This window comes from Podarcis gaigeae (assembly GCF_964106915.1).
Source record: "Podarcis gaigeae genome assembly, chromosome: 1".
Taxonomy (NCBI): Eukaryota; Metazoa; Chordata; class Lepidosauria; order Squamata; family Lacertidae; genus Podarcis; species Podarcis gaigeae.
Window position 1 is genome coordinate 89223186 of NC_139678.1, and position 20284 is coordinate 89243469.

The window sequence follows — 20284 nt, forward strand, 5'->3', positions numbered from 1 at the left end:
ACTCTGAAATTCTATGATAAATTAGATTACAGAAGAAACTCAAGGCTGACTAGAGAATGAATGCCCCACCTCTTAGAATATAATCACTTTGAAAGTGTAAGTCAAAGTTATTTATCTCTGGGCAGCCAAGTGATTGCTTCTTTTACATGTGACAATATTTCTAGAACAAAGACTCTAAAATGTAGGGCAGGCCCCCACTTGGCTGGCATGAAAAAGCTGAAAGGGAGGGGCACATCTCATGGAAGAACAGCCCAGCCAAGATACATGGGCACATTTAATACCCTCAAGAAAAGGATTATAATTTATTCCCACTGGATTTGTGGAAGTGATTGCTTTCTCATTTTTTTCCATCTTTGTGATGAACTGCTACTTGGTTCTATTATGTTTTCCATGTGTGTTAGTTTAGGATGTCTTGTTCTATTCTAATTTCCCATGCCCAAGTTAAATGAATACTCCAGTTTACAGAATTTTTCAGAGAGCTGTAGGTTGCATACACATGGCTGTATTCAATACTTTTTGCACACATTGCAGTGTGGACCCAGTGGCTGGGGGTGCTAGAAGGCAGATTGAGTCTAGAAGGGTGAAAAAGCTCACAAAATTGGTAAAGCAGGGAATCCACTTTGCTCTTGGCAGGACAATCTATGCCCAGGAAAACCAAATTCATGAGGATATAACCTCCCAAAACTGTAGGTATGAGAGGAGGAAAAAGAAATAGAAGAACACACCAAATAATATCTATATATATGAGTGCTTACATATTCTCTAAAACAGGAAGATACCTTAAATCTTTCCACGGTTCCATCATGTTCTGAATAGCCTGCATTGACTCTGACAGCATATAAATTAAACCAGGCAAAAAATAAGAGAATTTTGTCCCACCTAACCACAGAAGTTCCCATCTAGTTCTCATTTTTTATTTGTCTAGTTTGAAATATCCCTATGGAGAATGATTTGCTCCTGGAAACAAAATCATTTTCCTGTGATTTAGGATGTTTGTCACTGAACAAGATTATTCAGACTGATTAAATTTCAAACAAGCCAAACATATGGTAAGTACTACAGGAGCAAGAGGAAAAAAGTGCTCTGTGAGCTGATGCAGCGCATTTGTTCCATGGTGCCTAGCAATGCTGCCCAGGTCTTCTCCTTATAGAGGTTTGTGACTGGGCATACAGCAAACACTCTGATGTGATAATGAGCAGCCAGCTACAAAATCAAGGTACTGTGGAGAAAGTATGGGAGTGCAGAGAGATGGGGGGAAAGACCAGAACCTCATCATGTCAGCTTCAGTTTTCTGCAATTACTCACTTTCCCCGTTTAGCTTAGGTGTGGTTACATAAGACAGATGTTGTATTAGAAGCAGGAAAACCTGGGTTCAAATCCTCATTCAGTCCTGTAGCTCACTGGGCAACCTTGGTCTAGTCATTGTCTCTCAGCATGACTTCCTATCTCACATGTTTGTTGAGAACTATGTATGCCATTGTTGCAAGCCTTTTTCCACCTGGTCTGGGAGGACGGAGCTCTGACTGACTCCAGCTACAAAAGCTGGAACAGACTCTTGGGCTGGGGGGGGGGTGTTATTGGGGAAGGTGTTGTTGCTGCCATTGTTTTTGTATATTTATTTTAGATTTTGTTATGATTTATGTGGAAATTGTTCAGTTTAGTTGCATATTTTTATTTATTGTTTATTTGTGCGTGTGTGTATATATATATATATATATATATATATATATATATATCCATGTTGTAAGCCTCCCTTAGTATGGTTTGAACTGTGGATAGGCAGCATTCAAATATGCATGGCCAATGATGTTCAGGTCTAGCAACCTATTACTACTCCTGATGTGAATGTCTCTGGAGGAAGGGTAATAAAAAATAGTCATTTGTATAATATATTTCTCCCAAACCATAGTGGGCAGTGCCACTCACATGACCTCTAGTTGGTTCTATCACTGCTGCCTTCTGGGAGTACAGGGGCAGGGACAGGGGTAAGGGGCAAGCGAGGTCATCATGGTGGAAACCAGTGCTTCTGCCAGTGTGTTTGTATTATATCAACCTCCACACTTCTTCCCTCCCTGCATCACTCAGTAAATAGCAGCGGTGAGGCAACCAACCAGGGTCAGGTGATCAGCAGTGCCCCTCCATGCTGTCCACTATGGCTCTCAAACCAGTACTTCAAGTAGGAAACTCTCCAGATAGAGAGTTACATTCTGTTGGTTCGTTTATTTCCAGCACACAGCCTACATGTTCCATTGTTCAGTAAGAACATGAAAGGATGTACTGTCTTATATACAGAGGCTGGCAGAGGAGGATTCCTTAATGAACTGAACTTCTGTACCAGGATCAGGAGCTTTTGGGGGTTGGCGCTGGAGAGAGTGTTTCCACACCTCTATTTGGTCCCAAAACACTGTGGTGAAAAATTGCCCAAATACGTCTACTATTCATTATGCGCTGCTGTTAACTTCTTTTGCTGAATAAGTCTGCTGCTCAAATTGCCAGGTAGGACAAAGAAATGTCCTAGAAAGAACAAGCTGAATGACAGCAGAGTCCCTATTATTTGCCAGAATGTTGATGAAACATATTGCTGACTCACACTGCATCTTTCTCAACAGCAGCCAAGTACTGCGTAAACTAAGATAGCATCTCAGCCTCTTCCTTTCGCCCTTTTCGTTCACTGGTGTTCATTCCACTTCATTCATTCTCCTTTAAATATATAGCCCCTTTAAATGAGCCACTTGGGTAAATGAAATCCAAGTAAATTCTGGGATGTGTGGTTTATATAAAAAAGGTCCGGAGACCTCCCCCCCTTCACCAATATAGTGTCCTCCAGCTGTTTAGGATGGCGAATTCCATCAGCTCCAGATGGCACAGCTGTGATGGCTGAGGCCGATGGGAGTTATCATCCAAGACTTCTGAAAGGCAACAGGAGGGTGAAGGCTGCTGGAGATTGAATATGTGCTCTTCTTGTATCCCTAAATGGTAAATTTAGCCTTACCAGATACAGTAATCTTTACTGGATTCATACCTGTTAAGCACTGTTCTGATCACACATGATTCCACCCGGGACACACCTGTGCACAGCATTCACAAGGCCCATACATTTTATTGACCAGCTTTAATGTTTCACACACAATTATTTTATGTGGATTATTTCTGCCTTCTTTGGAAAATAAGGAAAAGAGGACCACCATTGGCACTACAGTCCACTAAATAGAAAGCTCACACCAAGCTGTGAAAGTAAGAGACCTCATAAGTCAGTTCTTATTCTCTTTATGGTGGTGGTACTCTCCAAACAGATTTTTTTATCACTGGCAGTTGCAAAAGAAAAAAGGATCCGCATTGCTCCCGCTCTCAACTTTCTCAAAGACAACAACAAAAACAAGGCTTTCAATAATGGATAAATACCTGGCCAAGTTAAAATTAAGCATTGATCTTGTCATACCAACTTCTAAGTGCTATTGATTTTTTGGCCTGGGGTCTGAGAGTATGACAAAACTGCAACACTGGGAGAAACATAGCAGCAGAATGACTTTGGGTATTGTAACCAAATAGTTCAGACACTGAGGTTAAAACATAGTCCCCTTGGGGTGTGTGGAAGGTTCATTTTAAACATTCTTCAGTATATAGTAGCAGTTAACAAGCCAGTGCAAGACATGGAGTGAAGGGCTATAGATTTAGTACTAAGCCAAATTATCAGTAGCATCCCTGAAGTTCTAAACACAGAGGGAAGAATCCATATCATATTAGGCTGACCCAAAGGTCGCTTTTGTATTAATGCTTACCAACATTATTGTTTGCCTTGCTGCAACTGGATGTGTTTGCTGTCTATTCAATTGTCTATTACACATTTTTGGGATACAAGTGAATGGCTCATTCTAGCCCACTCCATCTGTGAAGGGGCCTTCAGAGAAGATAACAGAGATCTGTATTCTCCACCTCACCTCCACAATCCCTTGGTCCTCAAACACCAGGCCATTACAAGATATGAATAGCCATGTGTGCTTCCCATATCCTGTCCTGCCCTTTCCCTCTGCTCCATCAAGGAATGCAGGCCTGCATTCTTTGACTGAGCACAGGGAAGAATGGACAGCAATATGAGATGGGAGCACTCTGCACCTCCACATAATGGGCTGAAATGCACCATGTGCACAATCTGCTGGGAAAGGGAGGGAGAACAGGGCTCTACTTTACCCTAGGAGAATCCCCTCCAGCTGTTGTGCATGTATGCATGGTTTAAGAAATAAGTCTAGTGACCCTAACCTCTGCTAAAAAAAATGGGTTAAAGTTTTTATTGTGTGTCTCAATTTTCTCTCTCCCTAAACTGCACCTTGAATCTAGGGGAAAAGAAAAAGAAACATAGGAAATAGGGAGGGGAAAGTATGCACACCAGGAAAGTACGCACACATGATAGTACGTACCCCAGAAATGATCTCTTTCAGCTTCTGCCTTCTGGAAGAAGGTATAGGGTTATAAAGGCCAGGACTAGCCACCTGAAAAACAGTTTCTACGCTAATGCAATTCTGGTTCTAAACGCAGCATAAGGGGTCTCTGTAGTATAGTGTATTTTAAAATGGGGTTTTAGAGTTTTTAGGGGGTTTTGAATGTTTTATGTAGTTTTTATGTAGTTTTATGTAGTTTCGTGGTAGTTTTATGTAGTTTTTATGTAGTTTTATGTAGTTTTTCAATTTCATTGTTCCGCAAGGGACAATGACAATAAAGATATCGTATCGTATCGGGGAAAAAGAGACTAGAAAGAAAACAAGGGGAAGAAGGTATGATAATCTCTTACCACATATTTTCCTTACAAGTGAAACTATAAACAAAGCTTTTACCACACCTTTAAGACAAGTAAGACTGAGTAAGTTGTGCTTACAATTCTGTGTGCGAAGTTTGGTGCAACAAATCCAGACAACATCTGAAGCTTGTTTCAGAAGAGAAAAGACCTAAAACTGCACTTTGCTTATGACAACTCTTTCACACACACACACACACACACACACACACACACACACACACACTTGAAGCTCCTTCAGACTCTGTTGATTCAAAGATTTCCCTCTGTTTCCCTCTTCCAGCTCATTTACACCAACAACAATCAAATACGCAAGAAATTTTAGGCCACATATTTTATAACGAAAAGATTATGACTAGTGCTAAATGCAGATGAGATGATGTGATGTTCTTACCAGTTATATTACAGTAGACTAAAAGTGGTGGAAGTGGACCACTTGCATCAGAATCGATGTGGAAGAAACCAGATGTTTTCCCTTGGTGCCGATAGGCTTCACATGACTTCTCATAAATAGCTGAAAGGAAGAGAAATAGATATTTGCAGTATACACATCAAAATAATAGCTCAGGTAGTTTGGGACAATTTAGTGCTGTGCAGCAACTGCCTATCTCACTGCATGGCGGCTGCAACTATGCAGGGAGCTGGTTATCTGTAGTGGAAGCCTAAGGAGTAAAGCTGACCTGACTGTACTCAGATTCACTGTGCATTAGCTATCAAGGGTATGGCAACTACATGCCCATTCAGTATACAAATCTGTCTTCATACACAGAAATGGCTGTCGCACAGTGAGATTATAAGCAACCACCAAGCATTTCTGTGCCATTTTAAACCACCCACAGATTGTCCTGTTTAAGTGGAAGCAAACTCAACAGTCTTTAATTGGGCTCTGTTTGCAGGAGATCTTCAGTAGGAATGCAGCCCTCACAGAGAAACTGGCTGTGTTGTTTTCTTTCATTAAATCAAGATGCTATCATTCAAGAGCAGTCAATTTTTCTCACATATAATAATCCTGAAGATGGTGCTAGAATTTGAAAAGGGAGAGGGATGAGGAGAAACTGTTAGGAAACAAGTAGGAGTCAACTAAGGCTTCAATCCTATACCAATTTAATTCAATTTGGGTTGCCATATTTCAAAAAGTGAAGTTGTTCAGCGTTTTTTTGCAAGATCTCCCTCCAAAATTAAGTCACCGAAAACTCAACACTTCCAGGAATCCCCCCCCCCCCCAAAAAAACATTTTTGCCAATCTTCAGAAATTCCACCCAGACGCTATTTCTGATGGGCAAATCCCAGATATGTCTGGGAACTTCTGGACTTACTCCTGAGTAGACATTAATTAGATTACATTGTAAATAATGGTTTAAGGGATAAAGTCCTTGAGTACAAGCTAAAAGTGATGGACTGTAAACTGCTATATACTGGAATATTGATGTATTTCCTTTTTCTGATCCATGGATTCTGTGCATTGTCCCCTTTCACCAATCCAAAATTCCAACTCTGCCTACATATATTATATACATATGTCCCTTGATTCCACATAACTAAGATGAAATCAGTTGTTACCATACTATATTAATTTGAGTTCATTAGCCATAATAGCATGCTTCCTATATTTCCCCCTAGTTAAGTGCTAAAATGCACACTCTGCCACACATAGCGAATTGATCAAGATGTTTTCCTTCCATAAGAGATGAAAATATTTTGGAAACATCTTGCAAGAATGAAAGCAAACACAGATGCTTGCCCTCTTGTAATAAAAAGAATAAAAGCTTATTGGTGCTAATTGCAACATATAACATTTGCATTGGGGGTCATTATGGGATGTTTCAATGTCAAATTTCTTCTCTGCAATTTTCCACATTTCACATCCAAGAGTCATACTAGAACTTTGTGTAGAAGTTGCATGCTAGCACAGATTATGAGAGGCTAGTGGGACATCATAAGATTCCCATTTATTTTGCTCCTGGCTCCAAAAATGCAGTGATTCCCCTAGCTATCAAAATCATGCAGTTAATAGATTAGCTGCTTCATAATATTGTGGTGGTGGCGGCTTTCATTTGTGTAGTAATTTTGACTGGGAAAAACGATAAGATATGTTTACACACAAATCCCCAGGATTTTACTGGTGTAGCATGTCTGGTGAAACATAAACCCCTCAAGGTATACTATGCTACTTTTCCTAGTAGCTTTCTTTCTGTGTAACTGAAGTAAACAGGTCTTTTCAAATAGATGATCAAATCTAAATAACACTGCTAAATGGTTAAAGAATGTTAGTAATGAACAGTCCTGCTTTTCACTAACCAACTAATGATTTTGTAGTGTTTATATACACACACACACAGTGGTACCTTGGATTAAGTACTTAATTCGTTCCGGAGGTCTGTACTTAACCTGAAACTGTTCTTAACCTGAAGCACCACTTTAGCTAATGGGACCTCCTGCTGCTGCCACACCGCCGGAGCACGATTTCTGTTCTCAACCTGAAGCAAAGTTCTTAACCTGAAGCACTATTTCTGGGTTAGCGGAGTCTGTAACCTGAAGTGTATGTAACCCGAGGTACCACTGTTTATGCTTCCTGATCTTATGGAACTGGTTCAGCAAAGAGAGCAATTTTGCTTGACACAGTAGGTGGGACAAAATCATTTACAGTCAGCATATTAACTGGAAGCATCAGGGTTAGATTTACTTCATGTATGTTTTTGAATCAAAGGATGACCTTTAGTTAGGGTCATCCTGCTGTGTCCCAAGTCAGTTTTTTTTCCTGTGGCTACAACTGATTTTTTCAGAATTAAGCATCACTGACTTTAAGGTATGAGCCTGCTTATCTAGGGAGCCCCTCCTAGATGTCCCAAATTCCCCAGAAAAGTGCACAGCTGTCAACATGGAGCAGACCTTCCTTGTGGTTTATGCCTATGTTCTGGACCTCCCTTTGAAGGAAAGACCAGCTTACTGCTTCATTCATGTCCTTTCAGAAGTTGGTTTGAGACTACATCTTTAGGAAACCATTTTCATTTGTAATTCTGGGTTTTAAAATCTCTTCTTTTTTGCAGTCGTATTTTTATTTCCTTCTGCATTGGTGCTACATTTTAAATAATGTGTTTAATTGTTAATAAATGACTTTATTGTTGTGGTTATCAGCCTTGAGTTCTCAAGAGGAAAGGCAAGAAATGCCAAAAACAAATTTGGAAATTAGCACACAGTGAATTGTTTACACTGCTAGATGTGGCAGTTTGGGGTTTGGAGGGAGACATAAAATGAGTCATCAATGAAATAGGAAGAGTTGTAAGTTCAGAGGAACTTGAGGCTCAAGGAAAATAGCAACATTTAGTTCTGTGTCACCACTTGCTCTAATGAAGCTTCACGTGGCAAAAGAAAGAACTAATCTGGTAGGAGCATTTTCATACCTTCCAACATTTCTCTGATGGAAATTATCAACAACAGCAGCAACAACAATTTTATTATTTATACTCCACCTATCTGTCTGGTTTGCCCCAGCCAGTCTAGACAGCTTCCAACATATATAAAAACATAATAAAACTATACAGGGCTGCCTTCAGATGTCTTCCAAAGGTTGTATAGTTACATATCTCATTGGTTTGGAGGTTGCATAACTCCATACCCTACAAAATTTCTCAGAGGAAAACAAGGACATCCTAAGGAAATGTGGACATTCTGGGATTAAATCAGAAACCAGGAAGGCTTCTGTAAATCTGGGACTGTCCCTGGAAAATAGGGACACTTGGAAGGTCTGCATTTTGCAGAATAACAGTGATGGGGGAGATTCACTTTTCGTGGCACTTGTGGTTAGGACATATGAAGCTGCCAGATCAATTAGTCCTTCTGTCTCGGTGTAGCAAGTTTATACCAACTGGCTGCAGCACTCCAGGTCTTCAGACATGTCTCTTTCTTACCTCTACTGAGGGATGCTGAAGTTTGATCATAGGACCTTTCCCATGCACAGCATGTACTCTGGCAATGATCTATAGCTTTTTCCCACACACAGAGGGGATGTAAATCAGAGAGAGAGTGGTGGGAAGTATGTAAAATTGGCAATTCTCATACAGTTCACTATGTGAATGTTTTCACTAAAAGGACACCTTATGTTGCCACTTAGGGGCCTTGCTAAATATACCTCTTATATCATACATTGACAGATACAGGGCAGAAAAATAATTAAACAGAAATGTATATACTGATTTGGCTGTGGGTTATGGATGTTTCTAGAACCTGCTCTACATCACAGGCCTATTAATAATTTTTGCTTGCTGGAGCAAAATCATATGATTTCTTTGAAATATGAATGAAAGATGTGAAGTCACTCATTAGGAATGCAGGCAGATGGTATAATGAAGCATTACTGTATTGCCAACAAAACAGTCCTTTGGAGGTTATCACACAAACCAACGGCGGGGAAATCCACGTCCTGAAAACCAAAGCAGAGTGTAACGTACGCACTGGGCTTAAAATGGCATAACACTCTCCCAGAGAAACATAATTGTTTTCAAAGAAATAAAAACAGAGATGAAATGAAGGAACTGATTCCCTTTTCATTATTATTTTTTTAATATTCACACTCTCAAAATATAACACTGTGGGCCCATATTTCACTTCCTTATCTTTGATTTCCTTAATTAGTTTTCTGGCACCAGAAATACAGTATCATGTGGCTATGATAGCCAGAGGCAATGAGAATGTGTGGTTTAGGATGTTTTTTTCAGAGCCATTCAGGAATAACATGTGGTCCCTCCCACACATGTCAGTATGTGGGTGGCTGCCATGCTAAAAGCAACACCCAATCAAAACCTGTTATACAAACAAGAGATTCAGGACTTTACCCCTGCAGTAGTAACACAATGTGTGAACAGTACCCAGTTTTCTTTGTGAATGTCTAAACTTCTTCTTAATCATCTTCTCTCTCTCTCTCTCTCTCTCTCTCTCTCTCTCTCTCTCTCTCTTTTCTTTTCTTTTTGTCTGAGCTACAACTTATTTTTTCCAGTGGTGTAGATAGCATCTGGTTGTTAAAATTTGAAATTTGGCTCTTCTTCACTGTATTGATTATGATTATTGATCTATTAATCACCTTCTAAACCACCATTTTGTGCTGATTTGCACATATTTATTTTTTTAAGCACGCACAAAAAAATGCATTGAAAACAGAACTCAAACCCTAACAAGCAGAATCTTGTGGCAAAGACCCCTTTATCCAGCTGGGAAAGCCTGTTTGAAGAAAAATGTCTTCAATTGTTTCTGGAAAGTGAAGATAGTGGGCACCTTCATATCTCAATAGAAACACTATTCCACAGAACAGGGGCTTCTGATCTTTTTGAAGCTTGCAGGAGAATCCCTTCCACAGAACACAGTGATCTATTGGGTGTTTAAGGTATAAGGCTTAGGTAACTTGGTCCGAAGTTGCATAGGGACATATAAGTTAGTACCAATACCTTGGACTTGGAGTCCAGGAGCAGAATGACAGCCAGTGCAAATACTGGAAGCAGGATATTATATGCTGGCAGTAATTCTGCCTCCACAAGCAGGCTAGTCACTGAATTTTGCACCAGATGTGGCCTCCAGAACTAACCTTCATTCCATCAGTGATGGTTAAGCTATGCAACAGGGTATATCCAACTAAGTCATATTCAGAGTAAATACAGTGAAAATAATAAACATGAGTAATATAAAGCTGTTTATTTAAACTGATATATTCTATGTATTACTTAATTGGGCATAACCCATTAATAAGATACTGGGTTGCAATCATGTAAGCCAATCAGTGCTAGGGAAGCGATGAAGGAAAGAAATAAGAGACACATCTGTGACAGCATTGCAATAAGGTGTGGAACAAGAAAGAAATACTCAGCAGAGGGTGACAATTCGTCAACACCATTAGCTCAGTAGTGATGCCTACCCAACAGCAATAGCTCATTTAAAATGTCATTTTCACCATAAACCAGTGACAGTATTCTGAGGGCTGAATGGGATTGGCAAACTCACAGTTTGTGACATTCTCACATTTTCCCCCTGAGCATGCCTCTCCTCATATGCTCTCAATTCCCCTGAATGACATCGTGACCCATCTTCTAGGTTAGGTTAAGCACTGGCCAGGTGTTTGTCTCCTCCCTCTCAGTTTCTCCTCATATTTGGTCCCACATGCTACTTCTTCCTACACAACAAGATTACAAAGCTAGAAATCTTCATCTGCACCTTGCTGCTGCTGCTGCTGCTGAGAAAACTCTAACACTTTGGTCATCTCCTGCTTGACTACCGCAACTGTCTCCTCTATGGCCTTCCACTGACAAACATGCCCAGCTTTCTCACTTCCATCATTCACTTCACTGTTCAGCTTATGTAATACCTTTCATTAAGTCCTTACACGACATTAATGCTAGCTTGTGAATCCAGTGCAGAAATTCCCCATTATTTCAAAGCCCTTCATGCCCATGTCCCCTTATTTCTCTGCCCGGGGTTCCTTACATCCAGATAGATTCCTTCCCCTGTGGCTGAATGTCACTGACAATGTTTATCTGCCTACTCTGACAGGCATAATCAGGCATCTTTGTAATAATGGGTGCTGGATGAAATGCCATTTTCAGTAACAACAAATAAAGGAATAAGGAGTGGGAGGAAGGTTTCTCCCTCTCTTCTTGTTGCTCTCATAGCAGAACCGTTAAGAGGCTGGCGGTGAACTTAACAGAAGTGACTGTCATGCTCACCCTCCTAATACAATTGTCATGTTAAATGCCAAAAAGAAATGAAATCTGTGCTATTGAAGAACTGAATTTGACAGGCCCCACTGTTGACAGACTAATAAAGTCCCTGCTGTGGTGTTCTGGGATGACAGATGGCTCATTTTCCTCTTGTTAAAAATACATATTTACTGATATGGTACCAAAAGAAAAGAATACTACAGTTTTTCTTGTGTGCAAATATAGCTTAAAAAAAAAAAAAATATCAAGAAATTTAGAGCCTAAAGTTGACTGTACATGAAGGGTTGTTTTGATTACATTATTATCTTTCCAGAAGGCCAGTTCTTTTAGTGTGATGCAGAAAACACAGGGAAGAGTCTTATGGCACCTAAAAACATTATTGGTGCAAAAGCTTTAATGGGCTTTTAGAATGCCATCTTGGGCCCTGGTGGATAAGGGAAAGGGTTCATATCCTAGAGTTCCATTTCCATTTTTTGTCTCTTTCTCATCACAAGAAAGCTGCAGAGAAAGTTGAGTTTGGGGCAAAGAGTCGAATCCCCTTCCCTCTGGTGTAATAAAACCTAACAAAGAAGGAACAATGAACACTGAAAGAGAAAGAGCTCGTATACAAATCTTATTTTTAAGGGACGCTTTTGTGATTGGTGTGTGTGAGAGAGAGATGCTTTTTTGACACTTGAAAAACAAATCCACAAATTCAAAACCTGAATTTCAGATTTCAGACTTTGATACAACTTCTGGCCCTTTTTGCAACCATTTTTTTCTAGTCCAATCAAATTTTGTGTTAAAAGTTTTCAGTATCGATGTCATAGTCATTTCAACTTTTAACAGTGCACAGATCCTACTAGCACATACCGTATTTTTCGCTCTATAACACGCACCTGACCATAACACGCACATCGTTTTTAGAGGAGGAAAACAAGGGAAAAAACTTTCTGAATGAAACAGTGGATGTATCATTTTTGGGCTTCATGCTGTGGCCACAGACATGTGATCTGATGGTGAATTTGGGGTGACCCAATGCAAAAATCCTGAGAATTCCTGTGGATCCATGCTTTGTAACCACGTTTTTGCACCATTGCAGCCCCAGGCAACAGTGGGTGTGTGTTTTTTTGGTGCAAGCTGTAGCCATGGACATGCTATGTGATCTGATGGTGAATTTGGGGTGACCCAATGCAAAGATCCTGAGAATCCCTGTGGATCCATGCTTTGTAACCACATTTTTGCACCATTGCAGCCCCAGGCAACAGTGGGTGCGTGATTTGGGGGGGGGGGGCAGGCTGTAGCCATGGACATGCTATGTGATCTGATGGTGAATTTGGGGTGACCCAATGCAAAGATCCTGAGGATCCATGTGGATCTATGCTTTGTAACCACATTTTAAGTGGGGAGCAAAGGAAAAACAAAGAAGGGACATGAGAGGGGTGTGCAGAGAAGCAGCTGGCTAAGAATGCAGGAGAGGGATTTAACGGGAGGGAATGCAGGAGAGGGATTTAACGGGAGGGAGGAAAGAAAGGCAAAAGTTTTCCCCCACCCAAGCCAGCCATCTCTCTCTCTCTCTCTCTCTCTCTCTCTCTCTCTCCCTCCCTCCCTCCCTCCCTCCCCCTCTCTCTCTCCCCCTCCCCCTCTCTCTCCCTCCCCCTCCCCCCTCTATCTCCCTTCCCCCCCTCTCTCTCCCTCTCCCCCAGCAGCACAGAGAGGAATTCCCCTCTGCTTGCCTGGAGGGGAGGGGCTTTCCCTGCTCTTTGTTCCGTTTCAGCAAACACAGCAACGAAACAGAGAAGGGTGGGCAGTAAGACCCTGAGGCAGAATGCAGGAAAGCAGCCGCTTCCTCTTTTCAGGTTTCGCTTCTCCGTGCAGCGTGCAGCGCCGCGATTTGATGTTTGCTTGATTTTTCGGCTCCAGGGACCACACATTCGCTCTATAACACGCACAGACATTTCCCCTTCCTTTTTAGGAGAAAAAATCTGTGTGTTATAGAGGGAAAAATACGGTATTTGAAACACCCAGCAGCGGCATAGCTAGCCGCTTGGGTGCCTGGGTGGAGTGTATGCGCCATGTAAAGGAGGGGGGCAGGGGGCCTGTGGGGCAGGATAGGGCAGAGTGTGCCAGAATCCCAGCGCCTGAGCCCCATTCCACTCTGCAGTTCTGCAGGCCTGTGTTGCTTTTTCGAGCAGTGCAGAGCCTCCAAGGAGTCCACACGCTGTCTCCCCCATAGCTGTTGAGCTGTTCAGGGGGAGGTGGCTGGCAGACGCAAGCCCCACGCTGCCCAGTGCCCCCTGCCCACACCCAAGGTAAGGCTCTGACACCCAGGATATGTTTTAATATTTACCTAGGGTATCACTGAACAGATTCAGATGAGTTAATGGCTGTGCATATGTGTGTGCGCCCACATGAGTGTGTGCATATATATATATATATATATATATATATATATATATATGAGAGAAGGGGAGAGGGAGAGAAAGGGAAACCAAGGTAATTCATTTTTCTTGTCTTCTTTTCAAGGCATAGAATGTGTTTACTTCATTTTGACATTTCCCCTTCCAGTGAGATGGCAGCCATTTGGAGTATTATTCACACAGGTAGAAAGAAGCAAGGCTTCATGTTTCAAGCTGGGTTTCAAAAAATCCACATATGCTTTATTGATTGGGAATAAAGGGTGATGGGAAACAAAACTAGCCAGGCACAGCTGGCTCAGCAGCACTTGTCAGTGTGAGAAATTCAAAAATTATTCAAGAGCAAAAGTAATAGAATACAAAAAGAAGGAGAAAAATCAGGAAAAGAGGGGGGAAGGCTTACTTTGGGTGAGGGGATTCTTAAAGGTTGAAATCCTATACATATGTTCAATGGGACATACTGAATAGAAATGCATAGGGTTACACAGCATATATCATGTGGACCCTTGCAGAGCCAAAAGTACATCTCTAGTGTATCCCTTGTTTGAAACATGAGAAGCAAAAACACAGAGAAATGCACAGTCACAGTGAGAAACTTGGCAAGTAATTAATAGTAGAGATAAACATATAGGATTTAGATGGCATCAAAATTACTTAATGGTCAAGTGTCTCAAATGGGAATTATTATGGAATTAAGAGTCCCAATTTGTTCTGTTCCAGATGATGGTTGCACAGAAATATTGAGTGGTAGCAAGAGTCCAGATCTAGGACAGCTCCAACAGGAGCTCAGGTTGGAGAGTCACATACAAGCACAGCAGACTCAAATGATGCTTCAGCCACAGATAACTTACTGAAGCATAAATAAAGCAACAGCTGACTATGGGTGGCTAGATCCAACTCCACAGAAGGAAGATCTATTAACTATTGGCGCCAATGACATCAGGGGAACTGTGGTTCTGTTATGGCTTCCAGGCTGGAGTCCTTGGTCTCTGAAGATTATGCTAACAGAACACAAGCTTATCATGTTGTGGAGATGTTTGGAAGCTGGCCTCCCTGTACATTTGGGCATCTGTGGGAGTGAAGTCACCTAGAGTTGATGTTGAAGCTAAAACCCTTCCCTATTCCATCTCCTCAGAGTTGATAACTTCACCCCTCAAATATTGCACAAACAAGAGTTGCCAAGGTTACAGTGGGCCGCGGGGGGAAATGTGGGTGCTTTGCAATAAGCTTGGAAAACAAAGGTTGCCTGGGCGACAGTGGCCAATGCAGAAAGTGAAAGGGGGGAGTTGTTTCTGCAAGTGGTGCTGGGAAGAAGGAGGAAGTGGGCAGAATGCCACGCGGCACTGAAAAAGAAGACATCTTCACCACGAGGCAGAGGCAGCATGGCTGATTCTTCTGCTTGTGGGTCTGAGATGGTTGCTCTTTGGAGGACAATGAATGACTCTCCTGTGATATGAATTCCCTGAACCCTCTCCATCTAGATGCAGGTTTAAATATGTGTAAATAATCTATATTTCATAAAGACAATGCAGTCTCTGCTGTGCCTAATTTCTGACAGAAACACAAACCCTACGTGAGTGCCTGGAACCCCCTGGAATCTTTCTACCACTTGGCGGTGATTGGGTGTGGCATGTAACCATACCATCCCTTCTTAAATTGGTACTTCACAAGTGACTAAAAGGCATATCTAATAGTCTATACATGGCAGCCACTAAAACTGTTTGTTCCATTAGGGAATTATGGTCTGCCTACTGTTAGATGTATCTTCTCACAGCAGTCAAGTACCCCATTAAGATGAGACATTATCAAGACATGATAGCAAGAGAGGCACTTGCTAGCACTATGTCGCTAAACAATGTAATAGCTACTTAGTAAGCACACATGGTTCTTAAATAAAATAGTTATTGGCTACTCCTTGAGAAATGCTTTAATTTTAACCATCAGGTCATTCAAAAATATAAGGAATGTAAGTTATACCGCATGTAGTTAACACACACACACACACACACACACACACACACACACCTACACCTTTTTGGGGGTGAATGTGGTTCATGTTTCATGGAAACAATCAAGATATCCCAGTCAAATTTATTCCAGTTAGAAATGTCATTTTAGTGAGAGAATAAGCCAGGTTTTCATGGTGTCTGGGTGGGGGAAAGTATTCATCTATCAAACGACACTTACCAAAGCAGAACGTTCAGTCTACCTGAATATTGGTACATCTGAGTATTTCATTTCAACGTAGAGCCAAAATGAATGTTGAAATGTTGGCATTTCCTGTGGGATGAAATTTCCATTTATGGAGCTGTGTTAATATTCTGCATATGTTATATTGGAAATTGTCTGACATTTCCTTTTCTTTTTCTTTTGGTAGGGAACATCCCTCTGGCAGCAAAGGAAACTTGTTAAGAGACCTTTTTTGTACGTATAAGATTAGCATGTACTGATTCAAATATCAGGGACTGTAATAATTTTTGTTAAATATCTCATAGCATGATGTTTGGACATGCTGACATCTTTCAGAACATAAGGGAGAAGTTATTTCTGTTACATCACCAAGGGAATATATAATCTATGGATGGCAGGATGAACTCCAGAGTGGAGAGATGAATGTCAGTAGTGACAGTGGGAGAAAGGAAAAACAAGAATTTGTGTTTCAGGAAGCAAGGATGGAGATAGGATGGGGAAGGAAAAGCCTAAAAAGAAAAGGGCAGAAAGCTAGGCTCTATAGACAAGACTTGCTACTCTAACTTAGGACATGCCATGGGAGGAAGGAAAAGGTGATTCCAGGGCTAGCCAACCCAGTAACAAATCATGGAGAGGAAGGGTTAATTGAAGATCTGTTCAAAAGTGGAATGGACTCTCTAGGGTTGTTGTGGACTCTCCTTCTTTGGAGATTTTAAAGCAGAGGTTGGATGGTCCTCTGTCATTGATGTTTTAGCTGAGTTTCCTGCATTGCAGGGGGTTATACTAGGGTCCCTTCCAACTCTACAATTCTATGATTCTATGAAGGAATAGAGGATTAATGGGGAAGCAAGACTGTTTAAATAAACAGATCTCAGGAGGGCTCTGAGAATAAGAAAAGCTCAGAATTCATCCAAGTGGAGAGCTTACAAGGTGGTTTCTAATAGCAAGAGAACCCTGAGGCTCTGAAGACTCCTGTGATCTGTAGTGGGAAAGTGGAAGATTTCACAATGTTGAATATAATGCAGAAGAAAACATTTCTATAGTCAGCCAGTGTTAGGGATTGAATTTTCTGAAAATCATAATGTCAGACTTATCTGTACAGTATCCCCCCTCCCTTCTAAATCCCATTTCACTCCTTGATCTTGATGAGACTTGAGCTATTGGCTTTATTGGTTCCATTACAAATACCAACATTTATTTCATATTATATGCATTATTATGCACTTAATGATGGTGAGGATTCCAGTTTGCTCCACATTTTGGAGAGCACATATTCATTTCACCAGTCTTGGATCAGTGTGCAGATCAGGATGTTGAACTGTGGATCAAGCTGCACACTTGACAAACAGTTCTTGGGGGAAAACAAATGTCAAGGAAAAAATGCAGAAAAATAGACTTGACTTTAAATTAGGCCATTCCGCATGTGCATTTTACTTTGTCCTTCTTCAGGTGCTTCACCAAACTTTAGCACCTGAGAAAATGGAACTAGCAACCATTAACAAAAACAGAAAAAAAACAAAAATGCTTCAGACTCCATGAGGACAATAAGAGCCAATGCTCCAGTTTAGGCTTCTGAGAGACTATTCAGAGCATCAGTTACCATATGTCTTTGTAGTGCTACTGATTCTCCTCCCTACACACAAAGAGGACAGTTTCATAAAATGAAAGCATATTGTGGAGTTGGCAAAAATTGAATTGCCGTGATCTTCATTTCAAAAGTGCTACTCTGAAACATGCCTCTGTTTCTAATAAAACAAAATTGCATTGCTATGTGAAAGTTCAAGTCTGAAACACTGCAACCCAGGTCTCGTTCAAGCACAGCTCACCACAGATTGCTTTCAAAAGCCAGAACAAAAATACTTTTCAGAATCATTACATGGTTCATGCAGCATGTAAAGTGGGAAATGAGTATTTTTAAGAACTCAAACATCCATGCCTAGAAATATGTCAATTTAGTACAAATGTTCTGTTGGGTAAGTACATTTTCATCTATTTCTGTGAAACAAATACCTTCAGCTATTGTTCATGCTGAAATCTGCCAAAAAGAACCCTATCATCCAAGCTCTTGGGGTTCACCTGTACTGAATGCAATAAAGGAACACCACTGCCAAAGAAAAGAAAATGAAAAAGTGCCTCCGTCTAGCAGAGTACAATGGGCAAATGAATTGCAGTTAGAGCCATGGGGGGAGGGGAGGCAGGCCACTCAGGGATGGGACATGTGGATACACACCATGCTGATTCCTATCCCACCCTTCCTATGTAGCAATGTGAGATTAGCTAGATACCAGCTATGTGACCAAACAGGAATGTTCTCCATATATGCCAGTTAGCTGGGATGCATGTTGTTGTTAGGGACACGGGTGGCGCTGTGGGTTAAACTACAGAGCCTAGGACTTGCCGGTCAGAAGGTCGGTGGTTCGAATCCCTGCGACGGGGTGAGCTCCCGTTGCTCGGTCCCAGCTCCTGCCAACCTAGCAGTTCGAAAGCATGTCAAGTGCAAGTAGATAAATAGGTACCACTCTGGTGGGAAGGTAAACAGTGTTTCCGTGCGCTGTTCTGATTCGACAGAAGCGGCTTAGTCCTGCTGGCCACATGACCCGGAAGCTGTATGCCGGCTTCCTTGGCCAATAAAGCGAGAAGAGCGCCGCAACCCCAGAGTCAACCACGACTGGATCTAATGGTCAGGGGTCCCTTTACCTTTACTATGTTGTTGCTAATTATTGCATTTGTTAGCCGCGTTTCACACTACTGTATACTGCAGGCCATGGAAAGAATAGTCAGATGGGGTGCTGTGATTCTCAGGTTAATTTGATTTGGTCTCTTTCAGCAGGAAATGAAGCAGGTACGAAGGAGATTTGCTTCCATCTCAAAGCCATTGCCTGCAGCCCACTAATTTTATGCAACACCTTCTGCCTCTCCCTGTAATTATTTAGACAGTGAGGAAACGAGGCCGTGCCTGTTGCCTTCTTTCCCCAGCTGCTCATGTCATGTGGCTTTTGATAGTGGCCTTCATTTTGTCCTCAGAATTCAGCCAAAGATATGTTTGACTGAAGGGGATGAACATAGGAAATGACACTCCTCACCCTGCTTTGGTTCTATAATATAACCAACCTGGTAATTAATTTCTCTATGCTTGGCCTTCTGACTAGGGAGGTCATGAGGATCCAATAAGTTATTTCCTCCTCAGGAAGCTAGCTTGCAAAAATGATTATTTTTGTTATAGTTGGAGCACTCCCCAATCAGCACCCCATGGAAACAACCACCCACCCCCAACTTGGACAGCCACTCCAAAGGGACCCGACTGAAATGGATCTAGAAAATCAGTTTCCTTCCAAAGTGCCTGAGAATCTGGTTTGCCACCACCTGCTCAAGAACCTTGCCCAAGAAGGGGCAAGTGAGATAATGAGATAATTGATTTATAAACAAAACGACACTATGCTACAGGATTTTGAAATCCTGAAGACTCTAGTTTAGACAGAGATAGGATCCTTCAACCAATTCAGAATTGCAAAACACAACAACAACAATGAAAAATGACACTTCCAGGATAAGCTAAAAACCTCAAGTGATATAACTTGTTCTCAAAAGGCAAATCCATTCAGGAAGGCCATTCTTCTAGGTCAACCTTCTAGAACGACTACCAGCATCCTTCCAGTTTAACTACCTATATCTTTGTTTGAATACCTGCTCAAATCTACTAATCACTAGAAGTTTCCCCGACTTTACTCAATCCGTTTTTGTTCTGATGCCTTCTCATTGGTCATTTTTTTCAATTCCCCTTTACACACTTTCAGATTCCCTACCAATCTTTCAAAGATCAGGCTTTAATTTTATTTTGGTTTCTTCTTTGCTTGCTCTCCTCTCCCTGAGCACCCCTTGCAAGACTCTTTCAATATTATCTCTACTCACCCCATCCAGGCATTATCCAAGTGCATGCCAGGAACATGCTTAACTTGCCTCTAGACTTCAGGCTTGGTGAACGATCAAGGTCTGTGATCTTTTAACAAATATTTGAAATTACTGTGGGCATAGATGTTTAAGCTCAGTGCCTGGGCCCCAGCTTTGTATACCTACTTACAAGTAGGTCTCATTGAATTTTGTGATTTATTTTTTTCTAATGTAGGACTGGGGTGTGAATTAACTTCCAAACATTCCATTTCTTGAGCCTGTGTAACAGAAACACTTTGCATTTATGCTAAATGATAAAT

The 20284-nt window shown here is 41.3% G+C and overlaps 1 protein-coding gene and 1 long non-coding RNA gene across 3 annotated transcripts in view; both read right to left on the bottom strand.

Moving 5' to 3' along the window:
• Positions 1 to 20284, bottom strand: part of LOC310825486 — a 632470-nt gene that overhangs the window by 114794 nt on the left and 497392 nt on the right. The gene's annotated exons all lie outside the window — the stretch shown is intronic.
• Positions 1 to 20284, bottom strand: part of CNTNAP5 (contactin associated protein family member 5) — a 313291-nt gene that overhangs the window by 114794 nt on the left and 178213 nt on the right. For both annotated transcript variants that reach the window (XM_083734111.1, XM_083734112.1), the window contains one exon: positions 5184 to 5303. In XM_083734111.1, the coding sequence (XP_083590237.1) occupies positions 5184 to 5303 (120 nt within the window). The remainder of the gene's footprint in view (positions 1 to 5183; positions 5304 to 20284) is intronic.